We start from the raw sequence: 19,932 nt of genomic DNA on the forward strand, positions 1-19,932 counted from the left end.
TTTGGTAATTAAACGTTTTATTGATATATAGACAAAAACACATTTCAGTGTCAAAGGCTTCCCCTGGTGGACTTGTGAAGGAAGCTCAGTCTGTTGGAAGGATAGCACAATCAATGACATGCATTGGCATTGTATGTCAAACTGATACGTGTGGTGAACTACATAGGCAAACCACATGGGCAAATTTAAGAATATCGAAATAAGAGTCTTGAGTTTTAAAGTAGAATGTAACATAAATCAATTTCTTTTCTTTATTAATGACTGTGTTTTGTATGAGGGGATGGCCTTTGTCATGTGCCTTGCATGTGATTTAACAAAAAATAAGGAAAAAAATGCTGTCCATAACAAATGTTTACTAACTATGAAGTGTTGTGTTTTCTTAGTCACTTTGACCATAGTATTTTATTATGTACCTTACTGAGCTGAATTTTATTTAGAAACTAAAGGAGAATGTCTTAACTGTCCTGAGCTTTATAAATGTTAATTGTGCTTCTGCTTTTAGTTTGTGATCTTTTTTAGCTTCATAAAGCATTCTTCCTCTTAGTATACATACTAGACACTGATAAATAGTTGTGCTTTGTAAGTTGTTTTACATTAACTCGTACTTTGTCTCAGTTTTTGCACAGTTACAGATCTGTTTTCAAGTATGCATGAATTAAGACAGATTGGCATCCTGGCTATGGAAGCCACATACCAGATTTTTTGTATTTGATACCAATACCACTGAGATTTTACGATAACCAATAGTTATTCGGTACCATGGCAAAAATACAAATTCCATTGTGTCTTTTTATTAAAAGTACCTACATGATTAAAGTGAATAATATTATGCCTTTTCTGTAATGCAATATAACATATATGAATCCTAAATGTAACAGGCACTTTCTTGTCAGTTTTACACGTGTCCAGTATTTCAAGAACTCTTGTAAAACAGCCACTGTTGTTCTTTGCTTAAAGTGTACTACATGGATGATCATACCTCATTATTGCTTAGACTATGCATAAATATAGCTTTAAAAAAACAACTGGACTGACCTTACCTGTATCAATCAATTGTAACTGAGAGACTGCATTACATATATGACATGTATGCTTTCACTACATTTACCCCCAATATGCGTAATTATGGAAGTGTGTGAGGTTTCCCCTGTAACCCTGAACTATATATACATCATTTAGAAAATGGATGGATTCTTGGACAGATAAGTGTAGATGTGCACATTACAATCGGAGAATGAATGCAAAACTTCCATGACTTTATCGGGACTGTGTAGGACACTGTATTTAAAAGAGATTAAACCTACCACTTCACTCAGCACTTCCAATACTGCAAAAAAGCTAGTACTGTTGAGTTTTTGGAATTTTGGTATTGACTTGATACTGAAGTATCAGTTCTTGTGACATCCCTAATCCTGGCTAAAGTCTCTGTTTTGAACTTAATGCTTTTGCTTACTGACAGAGGCTCAGTGTCTCCCAACTGTTCTTTTCGTATTATTACAAAGTAACAGTGCCACAAAGAACCATTGTTTCTACTTCAGTACATGCAAGGTAGAGGAAAAATCTTTATATTAGTCTGAAGTATTCCAGTTTAAATTAATCTATCAATATCAAGATAAAATTGAAAACATTTTCAGTTGGCATAACTTTTTTGTTCTCTTTTAGAACTTACATTACAATACAATACAATACAGTTTATTTTTGTATAGCCCAAAATCACACAGGAAGTGCCGCAATGGGCTTTAACAGGCCCTGCCTCTTGACAGCTCCCCAGCCTTGACTCTCTGAGAAGACAAGAAAAACTCCCAAAAAAAAACCTTGTAGGGAAAAATGGAAGAAACCTTGGGAAAGGCAGTTCAAAGAGGGACCCCTTTCCAGGTAGGTTGGGCGTGCAATGGGTGTCAAAAGAAGGGGGTCAATACAATACAATACACAGAACAGAACAAATCCTTAATACAGGATAATAATGAAAATTTTAGAAGTACGGAGCAGAATTTAACAGTAGATGATATCGCATAATAAGATTTGGATATTTTTAGAGTCCTGGAGTCCTCATCCATCAAGCTGCCTCCCCATTTGGCCATTCCACGGCTGAAACGTTGCTCGGCCAGCCAATCCGATGAAAGGACCCCTTTTTCCCATGATTCCTGTGATCCTCCATCAGGGATGACTTTACCATAGGCAGGCAAACAACTTGGCAGGTGGGCCGTGGCACCAATTGCCACATTTGCGTACCGAGAACAGAAACAGAAAAAGTGAGGGTTAGTAACAAATTATAACAATCATGTTACTTATGTTTTACTGCTAATGACTAAAAAAAGAGATGCAGTATGTACAGTAAGTAAGTAAATACAATAAGTATTTCCGGCGCCGCATCCGAGTGGCAGCCTTTCCAGCAGCTCCGTATACGACTTTATCTTTTTACCTTTTTATCTCTATTTTTCTCTATCTCACTGATCACTTCTACCACTTTCTTTTATGTGGAATTGCTCCCTGGACACTTTTTACACATTTTTACTATTTTACTATTTGACATGGATTTTACACTCCGAGAATCGCCTATTCAAGAAGTCAGCTTAAAGCACTGAGAAGAAATGCTTATGCGGTGTGGTTCCTTATTTACCTGACGAGGTAAGAAGACGATATCGGGCAGCCGAGCGCAAAGATAAAAAATAAGATTAAATCGAGAAAATGGCGTTATAAACCGTCGGTGCCTTCTGTGATCCTGGGAAATGTAAACTCACTACAAAATAAGATCGACGAACTGGCTGTGCTGGTGAAAATGTCAGAACCTACAGAGAATGCAGCTTGCTGTGTTTTAGTGAAACATGGCTAACGTCTATCATCCCAGATGCTAACGTGGAGCTACCCGGGTTTAGCACAGTTAGAGCGGACAGAGACGCAAGTACCTGTGGAAAGAAAAAGGAGGAGGACTCGCTCTCTATGTCAATACAAAGTGGTGCAACTCAGGACATGTAAACGTTAAAATCTCCACTTGCTGCAGGGACATCGAACTGTTGGCCGTAAGTCTGCGCCCCTATTACTTGCCCAGAGAGTTTGGACACGTGATTGCTGTTATTGTTTACATCCCCTCAAGCTAACGCGAGATGGCGTGACATCATCCATTCCGCAGTTGCTAAGTTACAAACGCAGCACCCTGAGGCACTTGTGCTAATCGCTGGAGACTTTAACCATGTAGCGCTGGATAAAACATTACCTGCCTTCTCCCAGTATGTGGATTGTAACACTCGGGGAAACAGGACTATCGACCTACTATATGCAAGCGTTAAAGACGCATACAGCGCCACCCCACTGCCTGCGCTTGGGAAAGCAGATCATAACCTGGTTCTGCTTCAGCCTCAATACAAACCAAGAGTGAGGCGCTACCTACAACCACACGCTCATTCAGGAAGTGGTCCCTGAGGCAGAGCAGGCTCTGAGAGACTGCTTTGGAACTACAGACTGGGATATATTGCTGAGATCACATAGTGAGAACATTGAAGAGGCTGTTGAATGCACAACTGATTACATCAACTTCTGTATGGACATTGTAGTTCCAGTAAGAACAGTATGCTGCTATGCTAACAACAAGCCATGGATTACAAGTGACATCAAGGGCCTTTTGAACCAGAAGAAAAGGGCTTTTAAAGGTGGTGATAAGCATGAGCTGAAGTGCGTGCAGAAGGAACTCGAGTCCAGCTCAGGCGAAAGAGCAGTACAGGAGAAAGCTGGAGCAGAAGTTGCAGAACAACAGCATGAAGGAAGTGTGGGATGGGATGAAGATTATCACTGGCTGCAGCTCAAGCGGGTGCGCATCGAGACAGACGTGGAGAGAGCAAACCAAATGAACAACTTCTTTAATAGGTTTGATCACAGTAACCCACTCTCACCTCGAGTACTGCATCCTCCAACCATCCTTCTGCTGATACCAGCATAGGTGAGACATCCCCACCCACAATTACAGCAGCCCAGGTGAGCAGAGAGCTGAAAAGACTTTGTGCCAGCAAAGCAGCGGGTCCAGATGGTGTATCGCCACGATTGCTGAAGGCCTGTGCGTTGGAACTGGGGAGTCCTCTACAGCGCATCTTCAACCTGAGCCTGGAACAGGGAGAGTCCCAGGCTTTGGAAAACATCTTGTATCACTCCTGTCCCAAAGGTATCACGTCCTAGTGAGCTGAATGACTTCCGGCCTGTTGCTCTGACGTCACATCTGATGAAGACCATGGAGCGGCTGCTGCTTCACCACCTGAGGCCACAGGTCCGTCACGCCCTCGACCCTCTGCAGTTCGCATACCAGGAGAAGGTGGGAGCGGAGGATGCCATCATCTATATGCTTCATCGATCCCTCTCCCACCTGGACAGAGGCAGTGGTGCTGTAAGAATTATGTTTTGGACTTCTCTAGCGCCTTCAACACCATCCAACCTCTGCTCCTTAGGGATAAGCTGACTGAGATGGGAGTAGATTCACACCTGTGGCATGGATTGTGGACTATCTTACAGACAGACCTCAATATGTGCGTCTTGGGAACTACAGGTCTGACATTGTGTGCAGCAATACAGGGTCGCCGCAGGGGACTGTACTTTCTCGGTCCTGTTCAATCTATATACATCAGACTTCCAATATGACTCGAGTCCTGCCACGTGCAAAAGTTCGCTGATGACACTGCTATTGTGGGCTGCATCAGGAGTGGGCAGGAGGAGGAGTACAGAAAGTTAATCAAAGACTTTGTTAAATGGTGCGACTCAAACCACTTACACCTTAACACCAGCAAGACCAAGGAGCTGGTGGTGGATTTTAGGAGGCCCAGGCCCCTCATGGACCCTGTGATCATCAGAGGTGACTGTGTGCAGAGGGTGCAGACCTATAAATATCTGGGAGTGCAGCTGGATGACAAATTGGACTGGACTGCCAATACTGATGCTCTATGTAAGAAAGGTCAGAGCAGACTATACTTTCTGAGAAGGTTGGCATCCTTCAACATCTGCAGTAAGATGCTGCAGATGTTCTACCAGACGGTTGTGGCGAGTGCCCTCTTCTACGCGGTGGTGTGCTGGGGTGGCAGCATAAAGATGAAAGACGCCTCACGCCTGGACAAACTTGTTAAGAAGGCAGGCTCCATTGTAGGATTAAAGTTGGACAGTTTAACATCTGTGGCAGAGCGACGGGCACTAAGCAAACTCCTGTCAATCATGAAGAATCCACTGCATCCACTTAACAGTGTCATCTCCAGACAGAGGAGTAGCTTCAGTGACAGACTTTTGTCACTGTCCTGCTCCACTGACAGACTGAGAGATCGTTCCTCCCCACACTATGCGACTCTTCAATTCCACCCGGGAGTAAATGCTAACATTAATTTTATTTTAATTCTTTTCATTTTATTACTATTTAATTTAATATTGTTTCTTTGTATCAGTATACTGCTGCTGGATTATGTGAATTTCCCTTGGGATTAATAAATCTATCTATCTATCTATCTATCTATCTATCTATCTATCTATCTATCTATCTATCTATCTATCTATCTATCTATCTATCTATCTATCTATCTATCTATCTATCTATCTATCTATCTATCTATCTATCTATCTATCTATCAGTTAATCAGCAGCTCTAGTCAGAATATGCTAAACTGAAGTAGTGAGTCTTCAGCCAAGATTTAAAGGCTGGGACCGAAGAGGCATCTCTTATAGAAGCAGGAAGACCATTCCACAGTTTAGGGGCCCTGTAACTAAAAGCTCGACCTCCCACTGTTATTTTATTAATCCTTGGAATCCTAAGCAGACCGGCATCTTGAGATCTTAATGTGCGTTCAGGTTTGTAAGTCATGATAAGTTCAGACAAGTAAGCCGGACATTGGTCATTTAATGCTTTATATGTTAAAAGGAGGATTTTGAAATCTGTCCTAAACTTAACTGGGAGCCAGTGTAAGGATTTAAGAACTGGAGTTATGTGTTCATATTTTCTTGTTCTTGTAATAATTCTTGCAGCCGCATTTTGGATTAACTGGAGGCTGTATAAAGAACAGTTTGAACAGCCAATGAACACAGCATTGCAGTAGTCAATCCTACTAGAGATACATTATTGATGAAGAATAATTTTGCGGTGGATCACACCTTTCACATTTGACATGCTATTTTAATTGTTGCAGAATTTGTACTTTTTACACCTATTCTGTACTTTTTACCTACACCTGTACTTCTTACACTGATGAAACCTAAAACAGAAATTTTCACATCTCAAGACATTCAATTGAATTATTGGTTTGGAATAATAGGAAATACATTGTATCGAAAAGACAATATTTAAATAAAGCACCTATTAACAACTCCCAAAATATTTGTACTTTCCACTTTAATCCTTGGGTTCATATTAATATGAAAGAAATTGAGTACCAAAATAGCTGTGCACAAAAGTAATAAACAAATGAATAAATAATCAAGTAAATTTTGTGTTTCAGCTGTAAGTTTCATCACGCAACTTTCATTTTAAAAGAAACCGATAAAGAAAATATAACCACCCATCCCCCAGTTTGCTGTCTGTAGGTGAGTAGACTTATGGGATTGCCCCAAAGCAATAAAAATCTGCCAGTCGAGTAGATGTACATAAGGGTGCCTTGAGATGTTTGCCTCATCTATGGCTTGTTTCTGTCTGTTGCAGTTAAAACGGTTTTCGTATAGACTATACGATATAGAGTTTGATTTGTGTGGGCTATATTGTTTGGCACTGAACTTGGTTATCAAATTAAAATATTAAAGTGGAACTGTCATCAGTGAGGGATTGCTCAGGGACTCACCCATCTATATTTCAGGTCCTAACATAGAGATGACAACCAGTCAGCAAAGAATACTTATCAGCTGAGCAACGGGGAATCTTCTCTGCCCCCAACTGAAAATGTAGGTTTGTGACTTCTAAGCTACATTTGGGAAAGTATCATATTTATTACACAGTTTATCTCTGTCAGCTGCCTCCCTTCTTCCTGCATTTGCTCTCTTTCTGAGCTATACCAAATGAGCCCCAAATTGTCACTGGTGATGAGTTACTCAGGGTGATGCTCCCATTCACTGCTGATATCCTTTGTAAGATGGCAGAGGCAGGAATCCAAGTCAGGTCATTGGGATTGAAAACATCAAGGTCTCCCAAAGTGCTAACAGAGATATCTGTTTAGAGAAATAGTAGAACAGTTGGATATGAATCCTAAGGTCTGAAGCTCAGTCCCAGCGGCTGCTATCTCAAGGTGGTCATGTTGCTGAGAGTGAGGTACTACTCCCTGTGTGATTTCCTCAGTAGAGACTAGAATAAATGTCATGACAATAACCTCTTTTTTGTTTACTGATTTTATCTCTGCTAAGCTTTAGGAGAAACTCAATTAAACTTTGTTAAATTGAAAGCTAAAAACAGGCTAAAGTATATTCTTGTGCTATAAATAAAAAAAAAATCCAGAAATTGACTTGGGATTGTTCAGTGAATTCGTAAGCAGTTTCACTCCTTTTTATTTGACAGACCTTCTGTTGCCAATTTGTGGCTTCATTGAGACGCATAATCGTCACTTCTTTAAAATGTTTATTATGGGCTTACTGCCTTTACATCTGAAACCGAACAGTAAATTCTGTGACACGTATAAATAAATGAGAAAGGATACTAAAGGATAACTTTCAATTTAGCCATTGTAGTTAATGTCCATCCATCCATTATCCATCCATCCATTGTCGAACCCGCTGAATCCGAACACAGGGTCACGAGGGTCTGCTGAAGCCAATCCAAGCCAACACAGGGCGCAAGGCAGGAAACAAACCCTGGACAGGGCGCCAGCCCACCGCAGGTAGTTAATGTCATCTTTGCATATGCTCCTCAAGTGGGCTATGAAGAGGAGGAGAAGGACATTTTCTGGGCACAAATGGATGATGAGTTTATGGCAAAACAAGAGGGAGAAAAATTGGTTGTTGTTGGTGATCTAAATAGATATGTTAGAAAGAATAGAGAGATGATAGAAAGACTACATGGAGGGTGGGGAGTAGTGGAGAGAAAAGGTGAAGGGGTGAGGATAATAGATTTTACCATCGTATCTCATTTTGTAATATTTAACACATCAGTTTGCGACTTATATTAGTGGAGGAAGGGAAAGCCAAATATACTTTGTAATGTGTAGATATCTCAGAGTTGTAAGGTCATAAATGGGAAAGTGAGAGAGTATAGCATATGGCTGCGAGATTAGAATCAGAAGGAGAATAAAAGCACAGCAGGCAGCACTAAGGATAAAGTGGTTGAGATTAAAAGAATAAGGGCCTAAAAACAGGTTTAGGGAGAAAGTTTTAAATGAAGTGCAGTAATTTGAGAGTTTGGAGGAATGGTGGGAGAAGAATAGCTGTTGTATTAAGAGTAGGTGAAGAGGTGTTAGGTAGGACAACATGAGGTAGCTCATGTGGGGACAAAGAGACCTGGTGGTGGAACACAGGGGTGCACCACTAAGAAGGAGGCAAACAAGACATGGTACCAATATGGGATGGAGGAAGACAGAGAACTGTATAGGCAGACAAACAAGAAGGCAAAGAGGGCTTGGGCAAGAGCCAAGGCACAAGCTTTGCAAGAAGTGTATGAAAAATTGGAAACAAAGCAGTTTAGAGAGAATTATTTTTAGAACAGTAAAGGCTAGGAACAAGTATGGGAAGTATTTTAGTCAGATAAAGCAGATGAGGAATACAGTATGTGGTCTTGAGTGATCACGATAGAATCAAGAATAGTGGGAAAGCAGATGAATGAAGGAAATCCAAGGGTAGTATTTAGGGATGGAGTCCCAAATGAAGGGCTAGTACCAAGAATAAGGAGAGAAGAAGCAAAGGAAGCACTGAAAAGAATGTAAAATAAAAGTGCAACAGGACCAGATAAAATACCTGCAGAGGTGTGATAGAGTTTAGGAGAAGAGGGAGAAGATGTGTTGTGGGATTTAATGCAGAAGACCAATGAACAGGAGAGAATACCAAATAATTCTAGAGGAGTTTAGGAACAGTGTGATTTTATTCATTTATAAGGATAAGTGTGATATTCAGGATTTATAAAGCTATAGAGGGATAAAACTGATGCTACACACAATGAAAATTTGGGAAAGGGCTATAGAGAGAAGGCTTAGAGCCCATTTTTGGGGGGGAGGAACAACTGATGCAGTCTTTGTATTTGCTGTAGATAGCTCATAGAGAAGCATCAAGAAAAACAGAAAGGTTTGCATATGGTGTTTATTGATTTGGAGAAGGCTTATGATAGAGTGGCACATCAAGAGGTCTGGAGGTGCATGAGAGAGAAAAGAGTACCAGAGATGTATGCGAGGACTGTCCGGGATATGTATTGGGGAGTTTTCTATTTGGGGTAAAAGACAAGATCTGACTTAGAGTAGGTATGCACTAGGTATCTTCTTTAAGTCCATACATCTTTGATTTGGTTATGGATGTCTTGAGTCACTGGACAAAAGACCAATTTCCCTGGTGCATGCTTTTTGCTGATGACATTGTGTCATGCAGCACCAGATAAAAGGAAGAATGGAAAAGAGCTTTGGAAGAGAGAGGATTGAAGATAAATAGGAAGAAGTCAAAAAATATGAGGTTTAATGATGCTCAGGTTTCAGATATTAGCCTGCAGGGAGAGGTATCAGGTGTATTGTGTGATCGATGAATTAACACGTTAAAGGTAAAGTTTTTAAATATTAAGACCAGCAATGATGTATAGAGCTTGACACATGGACAGTAGAGGAAGCATAGAAGAAGAAGTTAGATGTGGCAGAAATGAGAATATTGAGATGGATGTGTGGAGTTGCAAAAAAGCACAGAGAAAGAAATGAGATAATCAGAGGTACAACAAAAGTGTGAGAGATATCTAAGAAAGTACAGTAAGATAGGTTGAAGTAGTATGGGCATATGATGAGGAGAGACAATGAATATGTGGGTAAAAGCTTGCTGGGAATGGAAATACAGGGGAAAAGAAAGCTAGGGTGGGCAAAGCAGAGGTGAATGGATAAATTAAAAGATCTGAATGAAAAGGGTTTGACTGAGGAGGGGGTGCAGGACAGAGCTGTATTGAGAAGGTTGATCAAGCACATTGACTCCACAATGAAGTGGGAAAAGATGAAGAGGAAAATGAATAAAGCCTAAGGGTAGCTTTCAAGAAAATTGGTGGTAGATATACCCATGGCTGAGGTAGCCACTTAATTCTGAAAAGAAGGAAAGTTTAGCACAATAATAAGGACTTTGCAGAATACCTTTCTGTACCACAAAACAAGTCATTTTTACTTTCTCTTATGATCTTTTAAAAATGTCCATTGGGTTCAGCAACAATTCATGGTAATCCCAAAAAAATTGTGCAAACTAATAATAGTCATAGTCATTTTCAAATCCGATTACTTGAATTCAGAAGAGCTAGGAGTAAGAGTTTCTGAAGTTTGGTATTATTTACAGTATCTTGATATTGTGATTTTATCCTGCTAATTTTCGTCATCTTTGATGTTGCAAACAAGTGTAAAGTTCATGATTGTGCAAACCAGACAGTTTGTTTAGCATGAGTATATTCAACATTCAGAAGATTACTCAGGAAACGGTAATCCTTTGGATCTGGGATACATCCATTATGTTTTGTTCATCTGGCAGAACAAGATGATGACAAGGTTCCATGGTTTTGTTCAGAATGATGATGCTGTTTCTGATGCATTTTAATAGTACCATGCCATGTATTAGAATTACTTATAACCATTGCTTTGAAATCTGTCAACAGGATCTGCTAGTGTTTCTTTTAACCAGTACTCAGTAATGCCTCAGAGGACTGTTTGATGTTCTTATAGGCAAGTAGGGTTGGTGCATTAGCCCCTATGATTTAATGATGTTTATTCAGATGGAGCTGAAGAGTAGTGATGTGTGTGTTCATACTAACATAAAGGCAAGTTAGTTGGCTAGCTCAATGGATGAATTCCGGCTGATTTTACAGAATGGTTACTATGTGTTTACACATGAAATCAATAAATTAATGGGAATTAATGTGCAGAGAAACCTTAAAACAATCTTAAGGCATCTCTGACCTTGATTCCATAGAGATTGTTATCTCTCTGCAAAACATCTTCAGGCCGCTATAGCTAGTGTTTACAATGGTTGACCCTGTCAGCAGTAAAATATCCAAGACTACATGACTTCATAGTTCAGCAGTTCCTCCAAGCTTCACCACCACAAAATAAATGTCTCACTGTCCTGAGGCTGCACTATAACCAGATAAATGCAACTGACTTTTTCAGTGGGGAAAAAAAAGATCTCATTGCCATCTAAACATGAATCACACAGGTTTGTGCCATTACAAAGACTGTTTTCAACATTTGCCTTTAGGTTACTATGTTTGAGATCTCTGAATGCTCTCCCTGTCAAGAGCTTACTGCTTATAGACCAAGCTACATAGCTTTATTTGAATAAGATGCAGCCACCTTCCTTCCATTACACAATTGACTGCAGTTTCTGTCCACTCTGTAAAGCACTCAACACTACTCTAAATCTCCTTGCTATGGCTTTTCAAGAGCCTAGGACTATCCTTTAGTCTTGGGAAAACTACATTCTATCACTAAGATTTTCGTGGCACGTTAACTTATCCTCCCGTAATTACCATTTTTGGAAAAACATCTGAATTTGTTGACCACTTTCCTCAAACTTACCATAACTCATTCAGATTGCAATTTGAATTTCAGATTTTCTGAATTTTTGTTTCTTGTAAATAAAGTATATAAATGTAATTTCCTTGCATATTGTCAGTGTAACTACTACAGAGATCAGCGTTCATAATCTTATCTTCTGAACATTCCAGTTATATCAAATGTCTGATACCTGTTTACTTGAAGTCTTATTTGATTATTAATTATTTTTAATTTGTATTAATATGAACATGATTGTTTCCCAACACATAGAGCACACCTAGCTATTGATTTATGGTTACCAGTGTTCTCCCTTTTAATAGTTGTTTCCATCCTCATGCTCTACTTTTAATACAGTTTACTAATTCATGCCACTTATTGCATTAATGGGAGTTTAATGATAACCATAGAGATTATCACTGTCTAATACATTTTTCAGTTCAGAATCGATAGTATACAGAACTTGAATGAATGCACTATAATGTTTTTATTCCACATGTTTAAAATTATAATTTGTTTGTGTTAAGAAAAGTTACAAAACACAGTAAGGCTTGTAGTGCAGTAATCGACTATTAGTAATGATCTGTCAAAGTTTGTTTGAAACTTCTCTAAATGTATACTTCTACATGTTTTTGTCATGACAATGAATGTTGTGTGGGGGGATATGGGCAAAAAAGTATGATTTCCTTTTTTTAACATTATTAGTAGGGAATTAACCTCTGTAATTGAATAACTTTATCATTGAAGTATGTGTTACCTTCGCTTTGCCATGGGTTCCCCCATTCGCTTCTCCACTAGTTCCCAGAAATGTATGCAATATTCGCTGAACTTGGTGATCTGCATTCAAGTCAATGGGGAAAGACTAACTGAACTAGATTTAACTGGATTATAATGGTGCAGTCGTATTTAAAGCATCCATGGGGGCTAGGGAAACATCTGGCAACTATACTGGACTGATTTATTGTGGATAAAATGGTGACCTGACCAACCACTGTGCCTCTGTGATTCAGTGAAGGAAGTACACAGCCAGAGATGTGCAATCATAATAGAAATGCCGAAATTGTAGTCAAAAGTCAGAAAAAATATGTTGGTCTTTTAAAGACAGAAAATTCAAGGTGACGTGTCATTATTGAAGCTGCTGGCTTATTCTATTTTTTGAAGTCGCACTGATGCTTGTTTGTGCTGATGCTTTGCACTTTTCTATCAAAATGATAGAAACGTGTTTTAAATAGTAATAAACCTTTTGTTATTATTATTATTTCATAGAGTCTCCTGTGTTTGGTGGGGGTGGTGAGGGTGTCAGGCTCCTTCAAATTTTGTTTTTACTTTAAGTGCACATGTCTCCTTCTCTTATAATGTTGTGGCAATCGAAGATCAACCTACACATTTTGCTACAAGCCCAGATAAATCGTCCCACAGAACCTGTAATGCAGATGATCAGCATTATATACCTGGGTGGCAGTCCTATTAATGCTGGTTGTTACAGCTCTGGTGGATGGCGCAGTGGCCTTGCAAAGCATTATGGGGTCACTAATATTAAAAAAAAATATTCTAAACTGGCCGAATTATCAGTAAATAATTCAACGAACAAGGGCAAACGCAATTTTTTTGTCATCAAATTTCTCATTTTAGGCTCAACCGTTTGTTAAAATGTGTTTCATTCTATTGGTATGAATATAGTTTTATTAAGTGGATATCTATCTATCTATCTATCTATCTATCTATCTATCTATCTATCTATCTATCTATCTATCTATCTATCAGGTGATTAAACACTCTTTGTTAATGTCATATTAATCCAATGCTTATAATTCCATGAAGTCTCCATGAGAAAATTAAAATCCAACCATTAAATCTGTTAGACTACTTATTGTAAAATTGGGTCATAAGCACAGCAAAGTACATAATTTGAGATATGAAGTCAGTCAAGGTATCATCACTGAGGTATACCAGAGCAGTTTAGAGATGCAACTTATTAGTGCAGTTACTATAGGAAATAGAATTATCGTGGGAAGTTCTATGTGGAGAACTTGCAAAATCTATTCAGTCTACTTTTGGACTGTAGCTTTAACTAAGCTGTCTAGAGGTGTGAGGTAGTAACAATCACAAAAGACTAACTGTTCAATCCCGATTAGAATCCTCAAATTAACAGTGTTTTTAAAATAATAATAGTTACTTTTTTGGTATATTTTTTATCAGAATTTATTCATCTTTTGCTTCATCTTTGAAAAGCAAATTGCACCAATGAAAAGGGGCCATTCTGCCGACCTCATGTTGTCTAACTAATAGCTATGGCAAATGGACATTATTCTGCTTAAAAGTTGGCTGGGTATCACCTACCTATCTTTTTTGCTCTGTACTCCCATCACACAGAAAAACTGTCAGTTTTTCATCTTAAAATGCAGTTTTTATTAGTTTACTGAAGTGCATGCTTCACTGTTCTGCTAGAAGTAATCTCCTGGGTCCAATTCAAATATAAACAAGGAATGTATGCAGTTCTAGTCAAAAAAAGTTTACCTAAATTTTGTATAGTGCAGTTTCTTTGTAAAATGAAAGTTGTTTTGTTTTCTATTGCTAATGTTATGGTGTGTGTGCAAAAGTATAGAATATGTAATGTCTACTGGAAGTGGCCTGGTTATGTACTGTAATTGTAAATTCATCCACTTTGACAATAACCTATGTTACTGCCTCTGGCCATAAGGGCAGGGGATGCAGATTATTGTAGCATTATTTAGCAGCTAAATTTACACATTTATGGGTATACTAGCAGAATACCCGCGCTTCACAGCGGAGAAGTAGTGTGTTAAAGAAGTTATGAAAAAGAAAAGGAAAAATTTTAAAAATAACGTAACATGATTGTTAATGTAATTATATTGTCATTGATATGAGTGTTGTTGTCATATCTATATATATATATATATATCTATATATATATATCTATATCTATATATATATATATCTATATCTATATATATATCTGTATATATGTATATACCTGTATATATACATACATGTGTACATATATACACACACACATATCCTATGGGGTGCCAAACAGGCAAATACATTGATTTTGTGAATATATAAAGTCGCCGTCAGAATATATAAAGTCAAAACTTGAATATATAAAGTCATTCCCGAATACATAAAGTCAAAACTTAAATATATAAAGTCATTCCCGAATATATAAAATCAAAACTTGAATATATAAAGTCAGCGTCGGTATATATAAATTCATTCCTGATTATATAAAGTCAACATCGGAGTATATACACTCACTCCTGAATATATAAAGTGAAAATCAAAATCTATTGATTGAAACGACTCTGAACTGAACTAAGTTAACAAAAACGTGTTCAGAACAATAAATTACAAAAACACTGTTCTGTTAATGTTTTGAAAATGATGCATGTGCCCTGCCCAGGATTGGTTCCTGCCTTGCACCCAGTGTTGGCTGGGATTGGCGCCAGCAGACCCACGTGACCCTGTGGTTGGATTCAACGGGTTGGGAAATGGATGGATATTCCAGCGCTGACTTTGTATATTCCGACGCTGACTTTATATACTAAAGTTTTGACTTTATATATTGCAGCGCTTACTTTGTATATTCCGACGCTGACTTTATACATTCAAGATTTGACTTTATATATTCCAGCGCTGACTTTATATATTCCGACGCCGACTTTATATATTTAAGTTTTGACTTTATATATGGGCGGCACGGTGGCGCAGTGGTAGCGCAGTGGTAGCGCTGCTGCCTTGCAGTTAGGAGACCCGGGTTCGCTTCCCGGGTCCTCCCTGCGTGGAGTTTGCATGTTCTCCCTGTGTCTGCGTGGGTTTCCTCTGGGCACTCCGGTTTCCTCCCACAATCCAAAGACATGCAGGTTAGGTGGATTGGATGGATGGATGGATGGACTTTATATATTCCAGCGCTTACTTTATATATTCCAAAATATTCCAACGCTGTCTTTATATACTCAGGTTTTGACTTTATATATTTGGGAATGACTTTATATATTCAAGTTTTGACTTTATATATTCCAGCGCTGACTTTATATATTCAAGTTTTCACTTTATATATTCAGAAACAAGTTTTGACTTTATATATACCGATGCTGACTTTATATATTCAAGTTTTGACTTTATTTATTCTGACAGTGACTTTATATAATCAAGTGTTGACTTTATATAGTTAAATTTAGTCATCATTGTATAACTTTTTCTTTGCCATAGAAATTTAAAGACTAAATTCAACTTCCATTCCTAACAAAGATATTTCTGGTGACTAAATAGAACCTACTTATATCCAAATTCAAGCTATTGAGCTGTTGCCTGCCTGCCTGAATAAGTCACTCTTACTTTTTTACCATTCATTTAATCATGACTAGTGGCAGAAAAATTATAAAATGGAAGGAGGATTACACTAAGTATGGCTTTACCAAAACAATTATTGATGGCGAATCGATTATTCATAAAGCTTCAATTGGTGATCTGTTTTTCAGTGTTAACCTCATATTTTTTCATACTTCTTCTCAAACCAAGGGGGTGCGATGGTAAAATGAATCGGGAAGCACTGATCAATGTAATCGGTGTACCAGGAAATCATGCATTGACAGAAGTTCCCCTTTGTTTGTAATGCAAAGTGTGATTAAATGCCTGATTTTTTAGCGCGTTATGGAGCACAAGCATCGAAGCTTCTCAGCTGTGCTTGTGCTAAGAAAAGAAAACATTTTAAAAATAACGTAACACGATTGTCAATGTAACCTTTTGTAAGTAGTGCCTGGAGGATTCAGTGTGGAGAAACTCTAGAGACAGCGTGTGTATTAATTTGTGGATTTTTCTGTGAGTATTTGGTGGCAGCGTCACAAACTCGCTTCCGTAACACAGCGTTAGCTGTGGAGCTCAGCTCAGAGCGAAATGAGGTGAATGGGAGGGGAGATGATGACGTGACTCCCCCACCCGCCTTAACTGTCAATCCCCCACAAACACAGTCTCTCAGAATTTGCATAAGCACAGCCCTTCGCCTTCAACTCTCGTTTATATCCTGCATCCTCTCATTAAACTTGTATCCAGCATTAACCTTAATTTAAACTTTAGGTTTACACCGTGCTTTGTTTCCTTAATTTAAACTTTAGGTTTACACCGTGCTTTGTTTCCAAGGTAGCAGCACTCATGAATATGGTTGTATATGTCACTCGCTCGCTTCTTATTGTTTCGCTGCCTTCTCAATTATATAATAGATGTTTTCTTCAGCACTTTTTGGAGCTCTTCCTGGTTTTCTACGTACTGCGTTGACAGTCAGTTCACGTGATTACATGGGAGGAGTGATGATGCCACATGAAACTCCGTCCCCCACGGCTTTCAAGCTCAACTAAATTACAGTAAATGGAGAAAAATAGCTTCCAGTTATGACCATTACGCGTAGAATTTCGAAATGAAACCTGCCCAACTTTTGTAAGGAATGAGCCTGCTAAATTTCAGCCTTCCACCCACACAGGAAGTTGGAGAATTAGTGATGAGTGAGTGAGTGAGTGAGTGAGTGAGTCAGTGAGTCAGTGGGGGCTTTGCCTTTTATTAGTATAGATGAATTCAAAGATGTTACCACAGTCATTTGAGTTAATGGGGCTTTACTAGATAATGTAATTTCTGATTTCATGTCAGAGATTCATAAGTTGCTTGTTATGAGTTAGCATATGCGCCATATGCAAAATTTATATTAAAAACAGTTTTAAAATAAAATTAGGTGAGCACAGTGTGACCAACTGGCTAGTGCAGTGGATTTTTAACTAGAAGGTTTTGGGTGCAACTTCTTACCACACCTCAGAACAAGACACTTAACTTGTCTTTGCCAGTGTTGTGCAGTCATGGACAAAAGTTTTCAGAATGATGCAAGTATTGGTTTTCACAAAGTTTTCTGCTTCAATGTTTTCAGATCTTTTTGTCAGATGTTTCTATGGTATACTGAAGTATAATTAGAAGCATTTCATACGTTTCAAAGGCTTTTATTGACAGTTATATTAAGTTTATGCAAAGAGTCAATATTTTCAGTGTTGGCCTTTCTTTTTCAAGACTTCTGCAATTCGCCCTGGCATGCTGTCAATCAACTTCTGGGCCAAATCCTGACTGATGGCAGCCCATTCATACATAATTAATGCTTAGAGATTGTCAGAATTTGTGGGTTTTTGTTTGTCCACCTACCTCTCAATGGGATTATGGTCTGGGGAGTTTCCTGGCCATGGATCCAAAATTTTGATGTTTTATTCCCCGAGCCATTCAGTTATCATTTTTGCCTTATGGCACAGTGCTCCATCATGCTGGAAAAGACATTGTTGGTTTTGACAAAATTGTGAGTGAGCCCACTCCATTGGCTGAGAAGCAACCCCACACATGAATAGTCTCAGGATGCTGTATTATTGGCATGACAAAGAACTGATTGTAGTGTTCACCTTTTCTTCTCCGGACATTCTTTTTTCTAGATGCCCCAAACAATTGGAAAGGGAATTCATCAGAGAAAATGACTTTACCCCAGTCCTCAGCAGTCCAATCCCTGTAACTTTAGCAGAATATCAGTCTGTCCCTGATGTTTTTCTTGGAGAGAAGTGGCTTCTTTGCTGCCCTTCTTGACACCAGGCCATCCTCCAAAAATCTTTGCGTCACTTCACGTTCAGATGCACTCACACCTGCCTGCTGCCATTCCTGAGCAAGCTCTACACTGGTGGTGCCCCGATCCCGCAGCTGAATCAACTTTAGGAGATGGGCCTGGCGCTTCCTGGACTTTCTTGGGTGCCCTGAAGCCTTCTTTACAACAGCAGTGGAAATGTTTTTTTTTGGGATTAAGTCGATTTTCATGGCAAAGAGGGACTCTTCATAACATTGTGGAGTATATGCAAATTGCCATCATAAAAATAGAGGCAGCAAACTTTGTGAAAATTGATATTTGTGCTATCCTTGGCTATGACAGTATAGTAGCTTTATCATTTAGGTCACCTCTGTAAAAACAGTAGGTGTACACACTGTATAAGATATGTATTGACTGGTTCTATTTTAATACAATAATACAGTACAGAATTTAAATCTTTGACTTCTTAAGTGTAGTTCCGTTATGTTAGTATTTTATCTGGTAAACATTGTGATAATTAGGTTAACGGTATATACGGAATATTTTAAGCTTTCTCAATTTTTGCCAGACGTGTTATGTGTAAAAGGCTCTTTTCTCTAACTCTTCCATGTGTAACTTTTTAACTAATTTATTTTTGAATGAATTATAAAAAACATGTTTTTTTTCCTTTACAAGCACCACATGTCTGCGAAGAACATGGTACAATGCAAAGTAACTGAAGTCACTATGCTGAGCCCTGTGGGAAAGATTCAGGTAACGGGATGTGAGAAAGGTATACATGGCATACAGCTGCAAGCAGATGCAGTACCTGCAGCAAGGTAAGTGAGAAGCCTGAAAATGATTTGATTAATAAAAGTATGAAATTTAGAGGGAGAAAAGAATCTATAGGTGTGATGAAGTGGAACATTTCTCATCAAAGCATGAAAAAATTTGCAGATCCCTGAAGAAATGCAGTTCAGGGAACTATTGCTGCTGCAAATATGAAACACATTCTAACAAACGGTTGAGCCTAAAATGAGAAATTTGATGACACGCACAGGCTATTTCAAACCTAATTTAAACATCAAAAAAAGTAGATTGAATATAGTCTTCCATTTCGGATAATTTGACTTGCTCGTGCCATTTTCTATGTTACTTTTTTCTTTCATTTTTTTATATTGAAATCTGTCTAACACACAGATGAAATCTGTATATTTCTGGTAGTTTTGCTATTTTTAAATCTCTGTTGTTTCTTTTGGTAGGGTTATAGAAATAAAAAATACATTGCAAATATTTCTGTTCTGAATCTTCATTTGTTTAGTAGTATTGAAAAAGCCTGATCTTTAAAGCCAATCTTTCCGGAATTGATGTTGTTCTCTTAAAAATTGTGTAGAACACTTGATCAGTAATTAAAGTGTCTCCACGTTGAAAGTCTATAACCTGTTTTTCCACATGAAGCCACTTTCTAAAAATGTTTATCATTTTTGTACTCCTTCTTTTTCAGTTATCTCAGGATTGTCCACTCTATAAGGATTGAAGGTTATTTCCTGTTTATATGTGATCCTTTTTATAGTAATTCTTTCAGTACTAAATTATCACTCAGTATGCATTTTACTTTTGACAATTATTATATCCGGTTGTCTAATTTTTACAAATGTTTTAACCCCTTATACACTAAGTGGTTTTTGG

The 19,932-nt window shown here is 38.3% G+C and overlaps 1 protein-coding gene across 2 annotated transcripts in view; it reads left to right on the plus strand.

Moving 5' to 3' along the window:
* The window catches only part of mgmt (O-6-methylguanine-DNA methyltransferase), a 440,783-nt gene that overhangs the window by 93,293 nt on the left and 327,558 nt on the right, over nucleotides 1-19,932 (plus strand). For both annotated transcript variants that reach the window (XM_039770185.1, XM_039770177.1), the window contains exon 2: nucleotides 18,940-19,082. In XM_039770185.1, coding sequence (XP_039626119.1) covers nucleotides 18,946-19,082 — 137 coding nt within the window. In that variant the 5' untranslated portion in view covers nucleotides 18,940-18,945. The remainder of the gene's footprint in view (nucleotides 1-18,939; nucleotides 19,083-19,932) is intronic.

This window comes from Polypterus senegalus, chromosome 1 (genome assembly GCF_016835505.1).
Source record: "Polypterus senegalus isolate Bchr_013 chromosome 1, ASM1683550v1, whole genome shotgun sequence".
In the NCBI taxonomy this organism is placed as follows: domain Eukaryota; kingdom Metazoa; phylum Chordata; class Cladistia; order Polypteriformes; family Polypteridae; genus Polypterus; species Polypterus senegalus.